Source organism: Dysidea avara, chromosome 7 (assembly GCF_963678975.1).
Source record: "Dysidea avara chromosome 7, odDysAvar1.4, whole genome shotgun sequence".
In the NCBI taxonomy this organism is placed as follows: domain Eukaryota; kingdom Metazoa; phylum Porifera; class Demospongiae; order Dictyoceratida; family Dysideidae; genus Dysidea; species Dysidea avara.
In genome coordinates, this window is record NC_089278.1 from 12,894,924 (window position 1) to 12,919,039 (window position 24,116).

Here is a 24,116-nt window from a genome sequence, read left to right on the forward strand (position 1 = left end):
TAATAGAACATTCACCAATATGCATATTATACTTCACAACATTGCTTCACAGGGTTAACGTTGTCACAAAATTAAGGTACGTAAAAACCGAGGTAAAAACTGAATATAGCTTGTCTACAATGCAGACTTGCTGCACTATGAGACAGCATGCATTAAGCTTACATTATACTTTGTGTATGACGTCATTATAATCCCTGGTTATTCCCCCTTGTTTATTAACCAGCAAGATGGCCGTGTGGCTTGAACAAGTACGGGTGAAACTGACGTAGTGATTGACTTCTGAAACTAACCGAGTGAGTGACTACGTGTTGAGCGAATTGGTGGTGTGATGAGTGTTCACAACATCGTCGCTAGAGAGAACAAGAGCGCTGTGCTGCAGGGTAAGTTTCCGTAATATTGTCACGTTGGGAAGTATGGTCCATGCTCACTGATGTAATGAGAAATAGTCTGGTGTTTCATGTTTGAACCTTTTATTTAATACTTTTTAATACTTTAAACGTGACTCACCTGGCGTGCAGGCTCTCATGCTTTAATGTATCACGTTGTGTTGTATAGATGAGAACAGCCATGTTGCCTCTACAAGTAGCAACATTCAAGGAGACATCTTGAACATATCTCGATACTTTTCTGATGTACTACTACAAAACCCACAAGCTGTACAGCAAGCATTGAAGCAGTGTACTGGTGTAGATGGCAGTTATAACATGTGCAGTGTGGTAGACCATCTTGTAAGAGTGTCAGTCATCAGGAATTCTCTGCAACAAATCTCAGGCCATGGTATGTAGGTGGAGCCTCTGTTGTAGAGTAAGGTTTGGGAAATTAGCAATGGTAGATAAGGCCAACATTTGTTAATACTTTGTTTCCTGTCACCCGCCTGCATCCAGTTTTGTCGCCCGCATTGGTAATTATTATTGTAATTGGCATTTATAAATAATTGGAAATATTGTAATTTGTGTGCCTCCAGCGTTTGTCTATGAAGTTAGCATATCTCAGCACACAAATATGATTGTTTATTGAAGTTTCACAAGCAAAGCCAATCGTTTTGCAGGTTGTTTGACCATACAGATGGTTCATTTCTCTTCACTGAGGCAGCCAGCTGGCTATCTGATGCATGTTATTGCAGTGTTTTGATGATTTTCAGAAATAATAAAATTTTGGTAATTAATAATAATAACTGCCTGCCCTGAATGTTCTTTTGGGGACAGGAAACAAGGAATTAATAGATGTTGGCCTAATGGTTTGGCAGATTTACCAAGTAGTCAGTCGTCAATACACCGATTCTTAGCTCCATCAAACCTTCATTGTTTGGAGTAGTTGCTGATTGTGTGTGTCATCAATTAATTGTCAATAACATTGTGCTAAGTACAATATTTGGCATTTACACAAGTGTTTCTGGTTGTAGGAAAACCTATACAAGGCTTGTGAATTGAAAATTGTCTGGTTTGGCTTATTAGGCTGCTACTTAGACAGCTATTGTTATACTTTGTAAGCAAAAAAAGTAAATTTTAAAACAATGGCAATTTGAGTTTATGTCTGTTTAGCAATTAAGAATGTTAAGTATATAATGTTTATGTTTTTTGTTTGTGTAACAGCACAGGTTTCAAAGTTGGTACCGTCCGCAACGACTGATGTGTATGGGGCAAAGCTGATTCATTATATGTTATCCAAGGAAAAGTGTATGTGACAAATAATGTGTATGTATGGGTCTTAGTTATGTTGTCTGTACAATAGTGTTTGTATGTATATGTGTGAATGTCCTAGTCCTATATATGGTTTATTAGGAATTCAGGTTCCGTGACTTCACAGATTCTGTGTGACTTGGCACAGCCTTCTGTTGGTTAGTAGTCCTACCCCAGATGATTTTGTGTCCACTAGACTTTAAGAATGTCCATGATGCACAAGTATTCCAGAATTCTTTGGGCTGTAATCTCTGTGTGTATAATGTGTGTGTGTGTGTGTGTGTGTGTGTGTGTGTGTGTGTGTGTGTGTGTGTGTGTGTGTGTGTGTGTGTGTGTGTGTGTGTGTGTGTGTCAGTGACGTAACTAGAACCAGACTGACACCAGGGCCTAGTACAATCAGTGGTGTAGTTAACCGGAAGGTGATGGGGTGACACACACCCCATACGGAACACTTAATATCACGATTGTACAAAGAAGCTAATGACCCAGTGATGGGTAGCCAACATACGGTGTAGTATTAGCTAACTTATCATATCTAAGTAGCTGCTTTATTACAAATTACTATCTAATGTCACCACCACAGATCAAGATTCATCTCAGTCTCACGTGTCTCACTGGCTGTACTCCAACATATTTATCTGTGATCAAGTAGAGCTGTACCTCACTGGCAGTATAGAATTACTTATTATAATGCGTTATAGCTATTTACGTTAAGCACTCCTGGCCACACTGATTTTGTCCACTGAATTTAGTGAATTACCACTCAAGATTCCAGTTTGACTCCTTATCTCTATTTCTGAGTAATCCCCTCTACTTTAATATATACGTAGCAGACCAACTCTCTCAACAATTCATCACCTCTTAGTACAGTTTATCAGTGTTATCTCAAACCTCAATTGCAGAAGATCAACCGCCTTTGTTTAAATGCACTATCACGTGAGTAAGCTAGTCTAAAAATAAAACCATAATTATTGTGAGTAACTAATATTTTCGTTACTTGCTATCTCAAGCATTGACAATTTTTTTGTTAACTGTTGCATCACACATTCGCTAAATGGAGTGAGTGGAAGTGTTGAAGAGAATAGCACTGAAGAAGCTGGCACGTGGAGAAACTGAGCATGTCTCCCTCCTTCGTTACGTTGCTGAGTGAAGTGTTGTGGACAGGCAGAGTAGAGGAATAATTTGCTGGATTAATTGGACAGAGTTTGCCTCTCTGTCCATAGTTTGATGTGAAGACTTTCTTTTATTTATTGGTTATACATCCGAGCCTAGGCCCGGGTAGGCCTGGGTTTAGTTACGCCACTGGTGTGTGCGTGTGTGTGTGAGAGTGTGCATGCCTGTGTGTGTATATGTTAGTATGCGTGCATACACATATATATGTATTAGTGTGCAGATCTGGATTGTATTTGCTTTCATTTTCTGCATATCAAGTCTAAGAGTACATTAAGAACGTGAACACTTTATGGTTAAATATTTCCCTTAGATTTCTGTCCATTTCAACGATCTTACTATCTACTCTACCAAAGTTTTCCACCAAACCCAAGGAGAGCATTAGTTGTTATTATCAAAAGATACAATGTTCCTGGAGGTTTTGAGGCTCAGATATTGCAGCAGTCCAGCCGTCGTATGTGCATCCAAGGGCTGTTGAATTACTTGCTTATTGAACTCAGAAAGGATAAAAATCTTCCAAAATTCTGGGAAACAGTAATGATGATAATTGAAGAGTTGGAATTAAAGAAAGCAGTGGAAAAGTACAGCCAGAAGAGGCCAATATGTAAGTATGAATCTATGAATCTTTTGACTGTTAATGTTATGTGCGACCCTGGGAGAAACCCAACTCTAACATAACAGTCAGCTGTCATGATCATTCCACTAGTTGTACTGAACAGAATAGTCTACCATCAAGGCTGTATCAGTTACTCTGATTGTTAGGTTTTGAGCTTAACTGTTGCTGGTTGGTGTCGTTGTAATTATATTCTAAATAAAAGGTTGTTCGATTATGTTGGCGTAATTATTAGAATAATATACTACGTAAGATGGTTAACCATTGTTAGCTATAAACAAAATTTCCATTTGAGCTTTTGGTAAACTGCATAAGACCATCAAGATAGTTCAGTTGGAATTCGATGATTCAACAATTGTAGTCCACTTCCACTTATCAGGATGAACTGCGTCCACTTATCAGGATGACTGTCTGCAGCCATATGTGCAGCCACGCCCATTTATCGGTCTGTAGGTATACATGAATCCATACCTATAGCTGCCTACAGGCTTATGTAGAGCCATGCCCACCAATTGATTGTAATTGTATGAGACATGTGGTCTAGTCTTGCAGCAGACCAGCTTCTTTTGTGAGCCACACCCACCTTAATATCAGGAATGTGTCATACTGTTTGTAATTACAGTGTATTAGATATACGCAAAGCCACACCCACTTGTAGGAAACATATCTTGCTATCTGCAAACTTACGTGGAACCATGCCCACTGACTAATACTGTTAATTTACCTGCTTAATTTTTATTATATAGCTACCTTTGTACCTAGTAACATGCTAGTCGAGCACTCAAAATGTAGCTCTTGGCACATGCCTCAGTTTTAATTATTCTGGTTGGTTTTCCATCCAGGTCAGCTGTAGTGGCCTGGTTTAAATGCTGTATGGGTATAACAGGGATCATGGAGGTTTCCCAAAAAATATCTCCCAAAAACCTGCCTTTCTGCAGCTTGGCAGTATTGGCTAGGCATAGTTAAACCCAAAAATGCCTTCAGAACAACCCCAAACCCTTCTTTGAAATTTACAAGAACCGTATAATGTTATGAGTAGTTTTTGATACATATGAATATGATTAGCTAAGATCCAGTTAATATTCACAAGAGTATTATGTGTACACATGTAACATAATTATACTTTTTTTGCAGTGATATGTATGTGGATGATTTGGTTATTGTTTTCTTATTTCAGCAACTAATGAACATTTGGTGGAGAATTTTTCACCTGTTGGTGAAGAACACTTCGCATGCCTTTCTGAAGTTGGTACGTATTTTATATACACATGTACTTTTGTAGAATATGTGTGTGCGTGTGTGTGTGTGTGTGTGTGTGTGTGTGTGTGTGTGTGTGTGTGTGTGTTGTGTACATGCATGCATGTGTGTGTGTGTGTGTGTGTGTGTGTGTGTGTGTGTGTGTGTGTGTGTGTGTGTGTGTGTGTGTGTGTGTGTGTGTAGTGCGTGTGTGTGTATGTGTGCGTGTGCGTGCGTGCGTGCGTGCGAGCGTGCGTGCGTGCGAGGTTTTGCTTGTGGGGTGCTGGAATATTAGAAGCCTTGTAGAGATGGATGGTACTATATAGACTACTATTGCTTGGCCTAAGGGTCATCCAGTATCTGTTGACAAGAACGTAAGTTTCTGGTACAAGAACTGAAACGCTTCCTGTGGGTGTATAGTGGGACCATGTGGTTTGGTGATGATGTTTATGCAGTTGGCTTCATTCAGGTTGTAGTATTCCTCAGTCTGGTGGTGTTATCCAGTGTGGTGAAGGAGTAACATGGAGGGATTCAGGAGAAACTTGGTCTCCCATTAGCTTACGGATTGTATCTGCTCATCTACAACTGTGTTTATACCCCAACCCATTGTGCACTTGTGGAGATTAAGGATCAGCTCTTTGATGATCTGCAAGCTGTGATCAATTCAACTCCTCCTGATCATCTTTTGCTGGCAAGAAGACTTTAATGCAAGAGTTGGACATGGAGAAGACGCAGATCCACAAGTAAGGGGTACATTTGCAAGTTGAATGAAAATGGAGAACATCTGCCTAGTTTCTGTACAGTGAATGAGCTTTGTATAATAAACACAAGGTTTGCAAGGAGAGGTTTGATCAGTGTACTTGGCAACATCCAGAAACCAAGGTATGGCATTGCATTGACTACCTATTGATTAGCCACTCGCAACGACAGTATTGCACTGATGTTGTAGTGTTTTTCTCAGTTGAATGTTGGACTGATCATAGGTTGGTTTGTGCTCCTCTGAGGCTTGATTCAGTCTTCAGGAATAAGCAGAAGAGGTTTAATGTTGGCCTCTTACATAATGGGGAGTTGGTGCAGAAGTTTGTGAATCGTAAGACTTGACTGTTGAGAGATGTATATGATGAGAACGCTGATGAACAGACACAATGATATGTGATTAGGGGGTGTATGTTTGGAAAGAACACTGGGTTTTAAATGTGATTAGCAAACAGTACTTGATGCTGTAGAGGAATTACTGTTGAGAATTGAGCTAGCTGAGCCTCCTGATATGGATAACATCTTGGATGATTTGCTGTGGGAAAGGAAGGCTGGTGGTATCAATGGTCTATTATTGCCTGATGTTGTGGTAGGCCAAATGGCCAATATTGGACTATTTTGTTATACTGTTTCGGATGGGAGAAGTGACAGTTTGATGTGGAACCTCAGTTTAGAATGGTTGGCGTCAAGGGGTATATACTGTACAATTGCTCCCACTCTGTTTATCCTGTATGTACTTTTGATTAGTAATTGATAGATGGCTTAGTTGGTGTCAAGCAGCAGGTATGGAAATGCAGTTTCAGCTGGGAAGTCTGTATTTGCTGCATCAGACTTGATGTTGTAGACCAAAGGGATGGTGTATTGATCTATAGTGTTGAGAATGTTGTTATATGGTGCACCACCCCAACACAAGATTTGGTTAAGTTGGACAGGTTTCAACAATGATACATTTGTTGCATCTGGATATTAGTAGAACTATTCGGTGGAAGGAGTACTTCTGAGCTGGCTAGCTGGTATACCGATTTGGCATTGTTGAGAGTATTGGTGACTGACTAACACAGTATAGGATAAGAAGGCTGGGACATATTATTAGAATTCCAGACACAAGGCACCCAAAGAAACTGTTATTTAGTTGGCTTCCTCAGAATTATTCTGTACATGGTATTAAGGTTTGTTTGAGGGACAAGGGATTTGAACAAGTGTGGGATAGGTGAATCATCACAGTATAAGGAAGCTCAAGATCGTACCAGGCATTTGCTTTGTAATGAGGGACTTAATCAACATGTGATGATGGCACCACCTTTAGACAAACCTTTTATTTGTACCACCCACCATCGTTTTTTAAAAAGATCACAAGACATTGAGCCACTTGTCCTTGACTATAGCAGTAGACAGCATTGGCTGGCTTCAAGTTTAAGTGTGTGTGTGTGTGTGTGCGCGTGCGTGCGTGTGTGCGCGTGCGTGTGTGTGTGTGTAGTGTGTGTCCTTGTCCTTGTGTACACGGGTCTTTATGTGTGACTACATCAATATGACAATAGAGAGAAAACCCCTCGCAATGTAGTTTAAACTAGAAAACTCTATTAATGAATGCAGGTAATACTTTTAACTTGTGATAATTCATTTTTCTTGCCTTCTAACAGTGTAAGCAGAGGCCAATACATGTATATTTGTCAAAGACATTTTTAAGCAAATATAAAACCTGGCTTTGTGGAAGTCTCAACTGTGGAGCTGGCTATTTAAAGGAAACACTACACTTGAGGTATTGAGCAGTTGACATGGTATGTGATGGTTAACTGAGATACTTGCATGTATAGCCTAGCCTGCTGTCACTATCTTCAATTCAGTTTGAATTACAGTTGACTTCCTATTTCTATGCTCTTTTCCATACACAAGTACTAGTGGATGATTTCCAACTTGGGTGTCTAATAATTTTGTAGTATTGATGCTATAAGTTGTATATTTTACAGCTTCATCTGCTGTACCAGTAGGAGATGGTACACTGAAGATTGATTGTGCTATTGCCCCTACACACTCACAAAAGCGACAGTTGCATGTTTGTGGAAACAAAGTGAAAGGTGAGGTATAATAAAGTGTGCTTTGCTCTAATTTGATATGTTACTGTGCCTGTTCTAATTGTTGCTCTTCCAATGTCGTGTCACAGGCAGAATTGAATGTATGCTTTGTCCTATTACAGCATATTACAGAAGACCCTCAGTTATTCAGCCCCCGTTTATCTGAAATTGGAAATGACTTTTATTAGAGTGTTTTGAGTACAAATGTATGTTATATTAGAGTATTTCAACAGAGCTCTGTATGTAAACTTAATGTATGGGCTTCTGTTATCTGAGCAATTCACTTGTCTGAACACTTTTATCATTACCTGAGACACATTGGGGTTCAGATGACCGAGGGTCCACTGTAATTGGAAGGTGTATATGTACTAAGTAAAACTTTATTTAAAAAGTGCGGAAGTATGTACCATAAATCAATGTAGATGTATATTTTTGTTGGATTGTTCAACACCAATAGCCACTCATTGATATTCATGGTAGCTAGTACAAGTCTCCAATTATCAAATATGTTTCATCAAATTAAAGAGTTGAAACTCCTTACCACAACAACATATGGCTTTCAGTTTGAGCTATTAATAGAGCTGTCTTTAGTACTTCATTTGAATATTTTCTGTTACGCTTTTAATTTTACCTATTTTGCAGTGCTCAGAGTTCAACCTGTTATATGCTCTTAGCCTCTTCTTGTGTGTTCTCATAATAAATTAGCACTTTCTGATTAGAAGTAGCTTGTGTAAAGAGTAAAGAAATTTAGTTTTTGTTTTGGAGCTTTATACTTGTTCTGATTGGTGGGTGGCAGTTTGGTATATAAAACATATTAGCAGACTGTTAATTTGGCAAATGACTCTTTTCAGGTCATGTGAGACCATAGGCAAATATATTGGCGAGATCTTATTTTGGCAAACGCAGCTAAAATTTGCTAATTCACCTAATATATATAGTTCGGTATCACATGTCATGGAAAAAGTACTAACTGCTAGTAACTATCAAATAATCCCACTGTTTTATTAGAGAATACTGTATACTGGAGACCAACATGAGTGAGGAGGTTTATCATACAGTATGATAGTAGGAATCAGGAAAGTTTGGCAAAAATATCACCTTAAAACAATACCTTCATGGCACCTTGGCAGTATTGGTTAGGTATAAACAAGCCCAAAAATTTCTTCAGTGTGACTCAAACGCTTTCAATAGATTGCTACAATTTTTTTTTATTCAGTGGAATTTTCTGTTGACTGATTATACACAATAATGGTGCTTGATTTTTTCACTGTTAAATGTTGCTTTATCCCGACAGTTGCCTTTTGGCATATGACAGTACAGTGGATCCTCACTTATCCGAACCTCAGTTATTCGAACACCTAGATTATCCGAACGCCAAATGTGACTGTTCTATTAGAGTAGTTGGATGAAGTTCAGTTATCCGAACAATTTCACTTATCTGAACACTTTTGGCTAACTAAAAGAACAAAGCTGTTTGGATAACTGAGGATCCACTGTACATGCAATGCACGTGCATTATGGACTTACTTTTGTGTCCCATTTCTTTTAGCTGACAGCTTGAGGTGTCGATTTGCAGTAGTGTGTGTGATGGCTTTCCTACATTTGTAATGGGAATTGTCCAATTTTCCATAGTGACTAGATTGATTGCAGAGGTGCTTCTTGTATTGTTTTTTATTTGTAATGCTGTATAATGGGCTGAACGTAGCTGAAACGGAGTGTAATGTTTACTTCAGTAATTGATAGGTGGGGCATGCATTCAGGTGAAAGTTAGTATAGTGCCATTCTTTCTTTTCATGCAGTATGCACAGGTTCACCAGTATAATTATGTTACAAGGAAAAATTTAAAAAATTTAAATTCGAGTAGGGATCACAGGAAAAAAGTAATGCAACAAAGAAGGTCGCCTACACCTGCAGATAAACAAGTGTATATTTAATCCCTTATCCAGTCATGCGGGGTATAGGGATTAAATGTCTACTTGTATATCCTAGGTGAAGGAGACCTCCCTTGTTTCATTAGTTTTTTACCTGTGTTCCCTCACTTGCTTTTGTGTACTCTCAGCAAGCCTATGTACTCTTGGTGATACTTTGGAATACTGGAGTCAAGTTGTTCTTCAGGTCATTATATGACTTTTCACGTGTAACATTTTAATTGTGCAATTATTGTATATAATTATGTGTATCTGACAATGTGTCATTATCTTACAGAACTTGGTAATAATCATGGAGTTCCTATATCAAAGTTTACTCATTCAGAATTTTATATTAAATTTGGCACATTAAGGATGTCAAGACCAAATAGTAAGATAATATGTGTACATATAGTTACATATAAATATTGGTGAAATGGTACGTACTGTCATGATATCCATATACATATATATTACCATGAATGAATGATATGTGAAGCTAGCCTAGTACTGCTTACTAAAAACATTGGATCATTTATGTGTTTTGTTTTTATGTAATACACAAAGCCATTGATGACTACTGTGAATCAATGTCTTGTTCTGTCAGTGAAAAGAAATGGAACACAAAGTAGGACAAAGGCAAGTCCATTGGTCATACTGCAGTATGCGAAAACACGCCTGTCAGGTTGAAACGACATCCAATAGTGGAAAAATTCAAGCCCATAGCCTTAGCCATTGTTTAGTCAGGCAGTTAGTTAAGAAAATTTACTAGTAAAATTCATACTGTTGCAACTTGCTGAAAGCTTTTCAGGTTGCAGTAAATGTACTTATGGGCTTGGTTATACTTAACCAATGCTGCCAAGGTGCCATGAAGGTATCATACAGTACGATAGTACTGTATAGTAGGGACCACAAAGGAGTAGGCGTGGCCCACGAAATAACATCACCCAAAAACCAGCCTCAATTTTCCCAGACAACGATGAGGCAGTACTGGTTAGGTAAAACTAAGCCCAAATAAGTTTTCAGATTGACTCGAAATGCTTTCAACAAGTGGCTATGGAATATAATTTTCTTTTATTTAACGGAATTTTCTACTAACTGAGTAACTGACTGATGCCTTCAACAAGAGTAACTCAATAACAGCTAAGGTTACGGGTTTGATTTTTTCATTGTTCAACGTTGCTTCGTCCCGAGAGGTGCCTTTTGGCATACCACAGTACGTACAATGAATTCTTCATGGACTTACCAGTGTCCTCCTTTGTGTCCCATTCATCTTTGCTGACAGCGAAAGGGGTTGACAGCGAAAGGGGTCGATTTGGTGGTAGCACGTGATGGCTTCCTTTCGAAACGGAAATCATCCGAATTTTTCATAGTGCTATTTTGATTGCAGAGGTGTTTTTCGAACAGTTCTTAATTCATACTGCTGTGTAATGGGTTGAACATTGCCGACAGCGAAGTGTAATGGATACTTCACTTTTCATACAATAATTAATCTAATTGGGGCACGCGGCACAATTTCTTTCTTTTGGTATGCGTGGATTACAGAGGTGCTTTATGAACAGTTCTTGATTCAAAATGCTGTGCAATGGGTCAGGGTCAGAGCCCACAGTCCGGCCGGTCTGGAATTGGCCGACTTGATTTTAGTGAAAAGATCGAGATACTCTAATTGAGCAGTCATCAAAATATACTCTAATAGAACAGTCATCGTGATACTCTAATAAAGCATTCAGTATAGAATATAGCTTATAGTCTAAGCCATTGCATCTGTGTTAACTGTCTTAATAATACCCAATGAATCATCTGCATGGCACACTACATTGAGCTATTTGATCATGCATGTCATGCATTAGCATGCAGTTACAATCTAAAACTAAACTTTCACGTAGAGAAATTTTTGTATATATACATCATGAAAATAAAATTAGCTATTAGTTATAATAGTCAGATATGAAACTCAGTTAATTGGTAATGTAGCACAAAATTACCATTGATGTTAATGAAAAGAAGAGACTTTGCATGTAAAATAGCCTTCAGATGCCATTTCAGAGCATCTATTTTCAAAAGTTTCCCTGGGGGAGCATGCCCCTTGACCCCTCTAGCTTAGCATGCTGTGTGTGCTTATAGCACATGCAAACTCCAAAGCAGATGATCTCTGATTATTAGATCAATAAAACTGAGTAGTGTGCATGACTATGACCTTCATTGCAGTCCATGGATGGCCGGACCACTCAAAATCTCTAAGCTCCGGCCCTGCAATGGGTTGAACATAGCTGACAACGAAGCGTAATGGATAGTTTACTTTTCAGACGATAAGGGGCTGGAGCGTGCGGCACCATGTCAGATGCGGTATGTGTGGGTTCACCAGCCATAATAAAATTATTTACAAAAGAAGTGTTATGTCCCTACTGTGCATTTCCGTTATGGTATCTTGAGCACAGTAGGGATATAACACTTCTTATTGTTTTACTGTGATTTAATATCATGGACTACTCCAACTTGTTTCAGTACTTTTCATCGATGTGCTATTGTCCCTACTCTAGTTGAAAATTCCAAATTTTTTCATGTACTTGTTGTAAAGTAGTTTCTGGTCAAACCATATAGTATTGTGTATGTTGTTCTAGTACACTATCACATCACGTGATGTTATTAAGTAACTTTAAAAATGAAGTAGGGATCCAAGTGATAAAAAGTAGTGGAACAAGAGTTATGAGTGATGATATTATAACACAGCTCTGTGACAAATCCATATGTTGGTACGTCATGACAATTATTTTGTTCAATATCAATGTAGGGATTTTCCCACATGGCTATGTTATATTACCATCATTCATATCTTGTTCCACTACTTCTTTATCGTTTGGGTCCCTAAAATTCAATATAGCTGTTTTATTATTATTTTTAAAACTAGGTGCGTGCCCACAGCCGGCCAAAGGCTGGCTGTGGGCATGCGCCTGGTTTACTGAAATTGTTTTCATAAAAGTGTGTGTGTGTGTGTGTGTGTGTGTGTGTGTGTGTGGTGTGTGTGTGTGTGTGTGTGTGTGTGTGTGTGTGTGTGTGTGTATGTACCTATCTACCTATGTTTGTTCATACCCACCCACGTGAGCAAAATTGTTAAATAATGGTAAAAGCGGCTTTTACATAAGAAGTAAAAGCGAAATGAAGTCTGTATTATACTTCTGCACAGGTAAACATTGCTCTGAGGTGGTTTCTTTTCGAGGATCTGAAATACGGGTGTGGCGACTCTCCACAACTTTGTGAACTACCTTCCCTTCAGGAAAAACTGTACTGCTGGTTTTGTTATCTTTGAGAACACATATGGAGTGGTGCAGAGTCCAAATGGCAGTGTCTGAAATTGGAGGAACTCCTTGCTATTGTTTTGGGACAAGGAACTCTATTGCTACTGGCACTGTTAAATAGGCATCCTTCGTACCGTCTTTGGCTATCCTGCTGTACTACATTGGGTACCATGTATAGCGTATTCATTTTGAAATGGGGTGGACTGAGGTACTGGTTCAGTGTTCTCAAGTCCATTAATGGGTGCCACCCACCTCCGCTTTTTGGCACCACAATAAGGCACCTGACTAAGTGCATTCGACTCTTGCAGACAGGTACTACATCTCCTTTTTTCATTACTGTAGATTTCTTACCTCAGCTTTTTAAGGCTCGTGGACTGTTCCTTGTCTAGCTGCATGCACAGAGCTTGGTTCTACAAATGGTGGTAGACTGGCGAGTAGGAGTGTTGTTGTTGTAGGGATGAAAATGCTGTGATAAGGGCACTACTGCAAGTGAAGAATTGGTCTCCACCTCGTCTTTTAGGTACTTTGTAAATCCAAACAAAACTTGCCACTCTCTGGATGGGGCTTCTGTGCATACTTTACAAGTGATGTGTTGACAGCAGCCAAAATCTTTGAGCATCGAAACTGGGAAACCCCAATACCACCATCGTATGCTGGACCACCGTGAACATTTACGCAGCATCGGGGTCTCTGAGCAGGTCATCATCTATCAACTCTGACCACATGCATGCCATTGGCCCACACACACCTTCAACAGCGCAGATTTCAACTCTGCATCGTTGTTCTTGGGAATTAATAAACCCATCAACCTTGGGCACTTTGGTCGCTGGCGAGTTTGGAACCGGATGCTCCTTGTGTATCTTGGGTCTACTTACTTTATCAAGTGTTTTCCTGAAATGCTTCTCTATATAGTTGGTAATGGCCAACTGAGCTACAAGCGTGTATTCATTGTGCTGTATACTTGAAGTCAAATGGACCCACATTGTTCTGGTTATCTAATTGATGCCCCCATTTGGGGTTTGTTCATTTGCTCTGATGCACCCGTGTAGCCAGAGGGTTATTCGTACTGGCTCCAGACTTGTGCACCCACACAACCAGTGGGCGCTCACTGCTGGCAGACTGGCTAACCAGTATATTGTTGGATTCAGTAATTACTGAGTTTGATGTATACACAACAGATTGGCTTGACCCGGAAGCCAATTGAGAGCTTACTGCACTCTGTAACAAATCGGATGAGGTGTTAGCGACTGTCACATGGGTTGTCTCTAAGGAAACGAGACTCAGGCCCAAATGTGATATTACAGCTTCTCCTAGTACATGATCACTTGAGATTCTACTTAGGACATCATCCATCGTGAGGTTACACTCTGTCCACACTTTACACAAACAACTGCTGCTGTCAGCAACAAAAACAGGCGGTTAATGGTAGAGAAGTCATTCTATGTATAGTTTTAGTTTTAAAGGCTGTCTGGTAGTAAAATCTTGAGGCAATATCATTAGTTAGTGCTGTGCCTTGTTGTTCACCATAGCGTCTTAATTATTTGTATGCACAAATTATTCTTAGCTAAAAATAATTAGTTGTTTATATTTTTGTCAATATAGCCAGCAACGAAAATTTTATGATGATGAATTCCCTGATTTACAGTAGTGACATGCCCCCTGGTAGAAAGGCTGACTTGAGATACTCTAATACAGCAGTCACCCTAATAGAACAGTCACATATGTGTATAGCGGTATGCTATAACAAAAAAAAAACTATTGATGTATTAAAAATGAAGTAGGGATCCGAATGATAAAAGCTAGTGAAACAGGAGATGAATGATGGTATTACAACATAGCTTGGTGGGAAAATCCCAACTTTGGTATTGAATAATTGCTACTGTATAACATGTCAATGTAGAGATTTTCCCACCAAGCTGTGCTGTAATACCACCAGTCATCTCTTTTTTCACTGCTTGGATCCCTTAAATTATTCTAATAAAGTGTTCACACATCAAAGTAATTTGAAAACTAGAGCTGGTCGATGTACCGTTTTTGTTAGTAATCTTTAATATTTAAGTTATACCGGTTTTGATACTGCCTGTTTCTTTTAATACCACCATACCATCTGGGCATTATGGCCTCCCTGTGGGCTTGTTTCATCCCATATTTAGAAGGTAACCAGATGTGTGACAATGTTTGTAAGCAAGTGGTGATGTAGCCATCTAACCAAACTCTGTAAACAAGTTTGTTTGTGGTAATGAGGCTTGCTGAGCTACCATGATGGGTATTTGGTGCTTTTGTTGAGGTAAATGGCAGTTACCTTAATACCAATGGCTTTTACATTAATACTGTGATACTTTTTATGGAAGGTATGCCATTTGCTATTTTCAATACCACCCAGCACTATTGAAAACCATATATAAAGTTTCAGTCATGCTATTTCAGTATGTAACACTACGTAGTACGTATGTATACAACATTAGTGATGAAGGTTTCATTTCATGTAGCTTTTGCAATACTTGAAAAGTACCATGACCAGCTGCTGGCATGTTTTCCAGAAGACTACATGATTACTCTAGAGAAAATATCTCAGAAATTTCCCTCTCCGGTGCCTGCTTCAGCTGTTGAACTCTTAACTACTCCAACAACTGCTTTAGCTGTCAATCAGAGGATATTGGCATTTCTGTTCAGTTATCCGTTGGTGTATGATGTTAATGCAAAGAGAGGGATATTCTTTTCAGTGGCTGCTGCCCTACAAGAAGTGGCTGGATCTGATAAGCTGGAAATGTGTAGACAATTTCAACAAGGTCGGGCTATACATGTAATATGTGTGTATGTGTGTGTGTGTGTGTGTGTATTTGTTGACAAAATAAATCTTGTAAATTTTGACTATCACTAGTGCCATATTTCTTGTACACATGTATTTTACTTAATAGCACTCATCACTTGCAGCAATGCTTCATTTGTCCTGAGTTTAATCTTTGTCTGTCACATTCCATACTTGGAATTGTCCATGATTTTCAAACTATGTTTCATGCTATCGAAACATGTAGAGTAGTTAAGCAACTGTATCTGTTAGCATGTTTACTAATTCTTACTCATGCTCTATAAATTATTGAGTGTTATGAAAATAAATATTACCATATATAGAGCTATGGGCTGCAGTGAGAGCAGACAGGAACACATCACATCTTCACAGGAGCAAAAGCAGTAGCATGGCTGTTCACAATACCTCAACAAATTATATGGAGTCAACAGAAGATATTAAACCTTCATCACTTCCGAGGAGTAGGAGTAATGACATTACCTCTTTTCATAGTACACCACCACATGCTGATACTGGAACATCAAATCTTGAAACTGGTAGTTGGCCAGGCAGAGGTTTGTACATATGTTCACGTGTGTGTATATGTGTGTGTATACAGGCATGGTTCAAGTGAGGGGGGGGGGAGCATAAATAACTATAGCTAGCTACCCCATGTAACTGTAATTACCATGCCTCAGGGTGAAAGCCACTCCTTTTCAAATATTTGGATCCACTGTCACTGTTCCAGAAAAATATTGTATGTATGTGTGTATGTATGTATGTATGTGTTGCAGCATGGGCTGCTATTAACGGCACTTGTCAACAGAGCAATAATGGCACAACCAACTTTATTTCGTGTCTAAATGGTAACTAACTAATATACACGTATACGTACAATAAAGTGATATGATTGGCTACAGTTCATGTCAGTTATAAATATCCTGAGTTAGTATAAGTCAGTGTTACATAGGTATAATATTATTGAGCCTTATTACATCACTCCCCTCTCAACTTAAAGGTCATCTCGACCATTTTGATTTCTTCTGGTATGTATATTTATTTTTATCTTCTAGTTCCTTGGGAGGGTGACCTGACCTTGTCTCTTATTCCCATACCAATAGTATCCACTTGGGAAATGTGGAGAACATTTCTTAACTCTAGACTGGTGTACTCTTATTTTATATTCTTGTGAGAAGTAAACCTTGACTACCTCGGCATCCGGATCATTCTTTGAAATAACCCTGTATGGTCCATGCCAAGGCAGAGACAATTTTTTTAGGTCCAGGACTCTTCTTGGGGAAAGTAAACCAGTACCATATCCCTAACCAAAAATGATGTAGATGCTGCAGACTTGTCATGCTGTTCCTTGTATTTCGTCTGAGCTTTCTGTATTGATACTGCTGCTAGTTCTTGAGCATGTTTTAATGACAAAGTTAATTCTCTTCAGTAGTCAGTAATGTCAACTTCACCATTGGGTGAGGTCGGTAACAGTGATGCCTCTGTGGGTGATCTGCAATCAAACCCAAATAACAGATACGATGGTTTCTCTCCTGTAGACTGATGAAGTGTATTACAGTAAGCCCACAAAATTCGCTTGTCCCATTGCATACCAAACTTCTCAACGTGTTTCTTAAGGATGGCTATTAATGTATGGTTAAATCTCTCGACCATCCCGTCACATTGTGGGTGGTATGCTGTTCTCTTGATTCCTAAGAAACTGCAAACATCCTTCATTAAGTAAGACAACAAGTTGGTGCCATGATCTGACAGGAGTGCCTCTGGGACACCAAACAAGGGCACAATTTCATTGGCTAGGAGACAAGCAATTCGAATTTCCTTCTGATCTGGGGCTGGGTAGACCATGGGCCACTCAGACAGGAAGTCTTGGAAGACTATTGCAAACTTGTTTCCATTCTCAGTCTTGGGTAATTCTAGAACATCTACCCCAATAATCTGGAAGGGTGATAGGATGTAGTGACGGCTTGGACTTCCTTCCTCCCCTTGTAGCTGTTGCACACTGTGGGCAACCACGACAGTACTTGTACACATCAGTGTACATTCCTTCCCACCACCATGAACGACTGAGTGCAGCATACAAATGACTCACGGCAAAATGACCTGCCATTCCACCACTGTGGTTCTCCTCCAGAATACCTTTCTGAAGTTGTTTGGGGACCACTACTCACTTCTTCCCATTGTTCTTAGAGTCTACATACTACAAGATATTGTCAACAAGTACAAATTGACTACCTTGAAGTGCAAGTTTCTTGGTTTGTCGATCATCTGACGGTAGAATACCGTTCTCCAAAAAGTTAACAAGTTAATTGATCACTCTGAGGTCCTTGTGACAACAGATCAGCTATATCTGTGTTGGTTGACTCAGCTGTATACCTATTTCTCACTACTGCAATCTGCATTTCTCCTTCTTCTATTCCTTCAGGAGGGGAGGGATTGAGAGGATTCCTGGATAATGCATCAGCATTATAGTTCTCTTTACAAGCTTTGTGGATAATAGTAACTGTTCCCACCCCACTACTGTAAACCTTCATCCACCAACGAGCATGCTTTCTGCTGGGACTGGGGGTGCCCAAGACAGCCTTGACTGCACTGTGGTCAGTTCTAACTTCAACATCATGACCATACAAATAAGCATGAAAGTGACTTACTGCCCAGACAACAGCTAGGGTTTCCAGGTCTGTGATGCTGTAGTTCTTCTCTGGTGTTGCCAATGCTCTACTTGCAAAAGCTACTTGATGTGTCTGTCCATCCTCCTTGATCTGAGACAATACTGCTCCTAGGACCCTGACACTAACATCCGTTTCCAGTATGAAACTCTGATCAAAATTTGGGTACACTAATACTGGTGCACTGATCAGCTTCTCTCTTAACTCATCAAAAGCAGCTTGACATTCTGTTGTCCATACAAAGTCTACATTCTTACATGTCAGAGCATGCAGAGGTTGAGCTATCTTGGTAAACTGTCTTATATAAATCTACGATAATAAGAAGCCAAGCCCAGAAACTGTCTAATTTCCTTAATGTTCTGTGGTGTTCTTCACAGCAGCAACTCTGTCTGCGTTAGGCTTCAATCCAGCTGGAGTAATGACATGACCAAGGTACTTGACTTCTTGTTGAACAAACTTACACTTGGATGACTTCAGCTTCAATCCTGCCTCAATGATTGTATCCAGTACTAGTTGTAAATGAGTGAGGTGTTCATCCAGAGTACGTGAAAATATTAACGCATCATCCAGGTAAACAGCAACAAATGAGGGGCCATCCTCTGGATTCAATCCCGCAAGTACTCGTTCCTGAAATGCTGAAGACTTGTACAATCCACTGTGTGTAATAAAGGCTGTCTTCTCTTGAGAATCAGGGTGTACTTTAATCTGCCAGTAACCCAAAGCTAGATCTTGAAAAGTAACAAGACTGTCCTAATTGATCCAGCAAATTGTCAATTCTAGGAAGAGGAAATGTATCCTTCTTTGTCACAGAGTTCAGGGCACGATAATCCACGCAGAATCTAAGAGTTCCATCTATCTTTCTGATTAACACAATGGGACTGGCCCAAGAACTAATAGACAGTTGGACAACACCATCTCTTCCATCAGTTTAAGCTGGTGTTGAACTTCATTGCGTACAGCAAATGGTACTCTGCGTACTGGCTGCTTCTTGGGAATGGCATCACCAGTGTCAATCTTAAGATCAGTTCTGTCTCACTAAGAGCAAATGCTTCATGGTGTTCTAACAACAAATTACGCACCTTCTGCTGATCATCTGTGCCCGATCCCACAATACTGTGTGATAGTAGTTCTATAAGCTTCTCTCCCCTCTCTGACACACTAACTGTCTGAACAGCCATCACTTGAACTGCTGACTTCTTCCACTTGCCATCCTTGTGTGGCTCAAATTCTTCAACATGTCCTATCTCAGTGTCAGCATCCAACTTGACTGTGTAACCACCATTGTTTGTTATAGTAACGTAAGCATAACCATCTTCATCTGGTACAATCACAGCAGAGTCTGATTCCAGTCCAGTCTCAGCTCTGAAACCATTACTAGTCTCTAGTAACACAGGTTGGTCACTCAGTACATTCTCTACCTGTACCCTAGCCAAAGCTGTCTGCTGAGGAAGACATTGAGTAACTTGTACAAGTTTGACTCTTACCATTGGAACAACTACTGATGATTGACGGTTTGTGCTCTGTGACTTATGACCTCCTCTCCACACTTCCACATTGAGATGATATTGAACAATGCCGAGTTGCCAGCATACAACTTAACAACTGGTCTTTAGCATCCATCTTAATGTATACTGGAGTAGTCATGTCCTTGCCCTGAAATGAAATTTTCAGATCCATCTTACCATCAAGAGTAAACGCTTTGCCATTATAGTTACGTGGAACTGTGTCAGGCTTATGAAACTTCTTCTTCTTAAGTCTGGCCTTTGTAGCCACTAACTTGAATAATCTGCCACCGATTATAGTAATGTCTGCTCCAGTGTCAACTACACCATATGTGGGTACACCTTGTATTGCTACCTTGACACACCGTGAACCTGTACCAACATGTACTGCATTTACACCATCTGAGTCACTATAAGAGTCTGATTCAAGTAAGTCAGTAACTTCTACCTGGGAAGTACTCTCTTCTGCAGTAGTTGGTTTCTGTGCGCCAACCTGCCACAGACGTGAATTCTTCTTGTTTGAATCAGAATTATACCTGTCGGACTGTCCACTACTCTCTCACTTCAGTGCCTTGCAGTTCTTGGCAAGGTGACTGACTTTGCCACAATTACAACACTTAGGAGAGTATTCATGAGCTTGCTGTACCCCTTCACTCTTCTGTGTACCTGCTTGCTGAGTTTGCTTCTTATCATAGACTTGCCTATGTGAAGCTCTGTCACTCTGGAAACCCTTCTTCTGTTATGAACTAAGGTAAGTATTGTCCCCTCTCTGGTATTCATATATTCTGCTTAGTTCAGCCAGCCGTTTCTCTTCATTCTTGGCTGCAAGACATAGACTCTTGTAGTCTAAGGCTCCAGACACTGCTGGGCTCTCCATTAACTTAAGTAGCAAGCCTTCCTGCGTTTGACCATGTAGCAGTGCTTCCCTACTTTCTGTTGCCATCATTGCCTTGCCATGTACAATACGAAAGGTATATTCCAGCTGTCTTATGAACTCATTAACACTCTCTGTTGTGCTTTGATGCAAATGCCGAAACTCTTGGGCTACCATAGTACAATTGCCATGTTCTAGTCTGCTCTGTAGGACTTTTGCTGCCTCTTGCCAGCCTACTTTGTCACTGTCCTCTAGCAAATTCCACTCTTGAAGAGCTTGACCCTTGAGATTCCCTGCCAACTGAATTAAAGTTTCTTCTGAAATCCATCCATTCCAATTTGATGCTCACTGTAAGGAGGGTAGCCATTCATCGAAAGTTACCTCAGGGTTTTCCCCAGTGAAGTACTCGATGGGTGGTGCCTTGCCACGTCGCCCTCTACTGACATCGTGTGATTGGGTATTTGATTGCGCAGTGGAAGTTTTACTGGGACAGTGGTCATGGCCACTCACTCTCTCACCCTCCCGTTCAGTAGGTCCCCTTTCCTTATGCCTCTTACCTCCATAGGTAAGTTCTTCCACCACAGAACGTAGTCGAGCGATTTCCAACTCCTTCTCTTCCACTTCTGATTCATGGGAAAGCAGCTGTTCGCACTTCTGTATCCATAGACGTTTCGACTTATTTGACTCTGCCTTAAGCGCGTCTTCTAAATTCTTCACTTGAGAATTAGGCGCTTGTAATTCAGAAAGTTTTAATTGTATTCTTTAGTTAGTTTCTTTTACTTGGTCCAGTTGTTCAACTAACTTGTCTATAAGCGTGGACTGTTGGCAAAAGTTTCTCTTTGAGTTGTTCATTGGCTCAACACGCTTCGCGCAGTGCACTGCATAACTCGAGCGTGTCGTCTCCATTATTATAAACTGGAGACCGAGTGTGGTGTGTGGAACATGGAAATACATTATTATCAATAAATGTTTCATGGCAAGAAGAAATAATGCTTACTGGTGAAAGTGGGCGGGAAGTTGACTTTCCGGATTCTCAGATAACTCCAGACTCGTCAACTAAAAATATTCTGCTTTCGTCTTCCAGTTGAACAATGACCTGCACGTTCCTGGGCTCATGTCCCAACTCTCTAACAGTCTTCCTTCAATTGGTTAGTGGGTTTCTGTCACCGAAGCTCCTCTTAGTAAGTCCAATAGTGTAGCTAATTCAAATATTTGGTCAGCAGCTATCCTCTTAGTGTTCAAGGGATAAGTTTTCCCTGTCAGAAACATGGTTCCAATGTCCTCCACTATTTCTTCAGCTCTTGAGTGCGTTTCAGAGTAGTTGCCTCCCTCAGCCATAGCCAAATTAGCTTGCAAATTAGAGTTACCACATTAAAATTAGTTCAGGGATCAGTAGGACCTCCAATGTCGCAGCATGGGCTGCTATTAACGGGGCTGCTATTAACTGCACTTGTCAACAGAGCAATAATGGCACAACCTTATTTCGTGTCTAAGTGGTAAATATACACGCATGCGTACAATAAAGTGATATGATTAGCTACAATTCATGTCAGTTATAAATATCCTAGTTAGTATAAGTCAGTGTTACATAGGCATAGTATTATTGAGCCTTATTACATATGTATGTATGTATGTATGTATGTATGTATGTATGTATGTATGTATGTATGTATGTATGTATGTATGTATGTATGTATGTATGTATGTATGTATGTATGTATGTATGTATGTATGTATGTATGTATGTATGTATGTATGTATGCATGCATGCATGGATGTATGTATTTATGTATGTATGTATGTATGTATGTATGTATGTATGTATGTATGTATGTATGTATGTATGTATGTATGTATGTATGTATGTATGTATGTATGCATGTATGTGTGTGTGTGTATGTGTGTATGTATGTATGTGTAAGTGTATATATGTATGTATTTGTGTGTGTACATGCATGCTTGCGTTTCCTTGTGTACATGTATATGGTGTGGCTGAGAAACAGTGATAAATGCTGCAAGAATCCCACATGTTTGCACTTTTTCAATTTCCTGTTTAGCACATTTTCTAGATAACCGAAGTTTCAGCCCTAGAACTTTAGAAGATGCAGTGCTACAAAAGTGGTAACAACCAGCATTGAAAGTTGAAACTGGGTCACTACTGCTGACTCAAATGACCTTGATCTGCTGACCCAGATAACAATCCGGGTTAGAGCAATCCGGGTTAGACCCAGATTTCACCTGGGCATGTTAATTTTGAACTTGCACCATGAAGGACTACATTTTGGGTGCTCGACTAGCGTGTTAAGCACAAGGGTGGCTATATGAACAGGTAAAGTCCATGAAACATGTGTGTTGTACATACTGTGTAAACGTGTACAATGAATGCTTCATGGACTTACCTTTGTGTCCCATTTATCTTTGCTGACAGTGTGAGGTGTTGATTCGCAGTAGCGCTGTGTGATGGCTTCCCTATGTTTGACGGGAATCATCTGAGTTTTTCGTTGTGACTGGATTGATTGCAGAGGTCCTTCTCCTAGTGTTCTTCATTTGTAATGCTATGTAACATAGCTGAAAATGAACATATAATGGCTACTTCAGTAATTGATAGTTTGGGTGTGTGTTCAGATGAAAACAATAAGCCTGGCACCATTCCTTCACAATGAGACAAGTCCAAGTGTTCTAGCTGATTAAATAATATGGCATCTGCCAGTATTACAAATGCTTCATCACTGATGTAATTAAGGTTTAAATCGAGAAACTTTAATGTATTAATCCATTCTAATGCAGTACACATGGGTTCACCAGTCACAATAATATTACTAAAAAGTAGTATAAGGAAAATTATGTCCACTAATATATCTTCAGAGTGTAGGCGACCTCCCTTGTTTCACTACTTTTTTTTCTATGATCCCTAATCAAACTTAAAACTCATAATTTTTCCTTATACTTGTATTTATAGCTACAAATATGTTGGGATATTCATGCAGCTTTACTTGAGGTACTGTAGTGTACTGTTTTCCATTACTTGTGCACAAGTACGCCACCAAAATTTTGGGTGGTGTATCTACTGTAAAACTCAAACTATTGTATGCATAAACTCTATCTTGGGTTGTGACAAGCCTTGACAAATATGCTCTATAGGTGGCAGACATTGGGTACCTAGCCAACCCCATCCGTCTCAACCACTTAATGGTGGTTATTCAGGGTCACATGATGTTAAGAAGCCCAATGTGTTTCAGTCAACTGAGAAGCTCAAGATGCTTGATCCCAAAGGTAATATAAGGTTCAAGTATTTTACAACAGTTGTCATTATCACCGCGCTGTGTACACACACACACACACACACACACACACACACACACACACACACACACACACACACACACATGCGTGAGCAAATTCTTATTTTGATTAATTTTTGTCAAGATGATAAGGTCAGTATGTACGATAGTGTGTGTTGTAGCCCAAGAAGCCACACCATGCTAGTGTTAACACAACAATGGGATGTCTATGTCATATATAGCTCATGCTCACTTTTC

At 39.7% G+C, this 24,116-nt stretch overlaps 1 protein-coding gene across 1 annotated transcript in view; it reads left to right on the plus strand.

The window, feature by feature from the left end:
* The first annotated feature begins 218 nt into the window (after positions 1–218).
* Positions 219–24,116, plus strand: part of LOC136260327 (uncharacterized) — a 34,791-nt gene continuing 10,893 nt past the window's right edge. The window contains exons 1-10 of the mRNA XM_066054019.1: positions 219–380; positions 556–777; positions 1,593–1,676; positions 3,163–3,453; positions 4,640–4,711; positions 7,422–7,529; positions 9,732–9,824; positions 15,219–15,518; positions 15,862–16,092; positions 23,719–23,850. Of these exons, the coding sequence (XP_065910091.1) occupies positions 329–380; positions 556–777; positions 1,593–1,676; positions 3,163–3,453; positions 4,640–4,711; positions 7,422–7,529; positions 9,732–9,824; positions 15,219–15,518; positions 15,862–16,092; positions 23,719–23,850 (1,585 nt within the window). The 5' untranslated portion in view covers positions 219–328. The remainder of the gene's footprint in view (positions 381–555; positions 778–1,592; positions 1,677–3,162; positions 3,454–4,639; positions 4,712–7,421; positions 7,530–9,731; positions 9,825–15,218; positions 15,519–15,861; positions 16,093–23,718; positions 23,851–24,116) is intronic.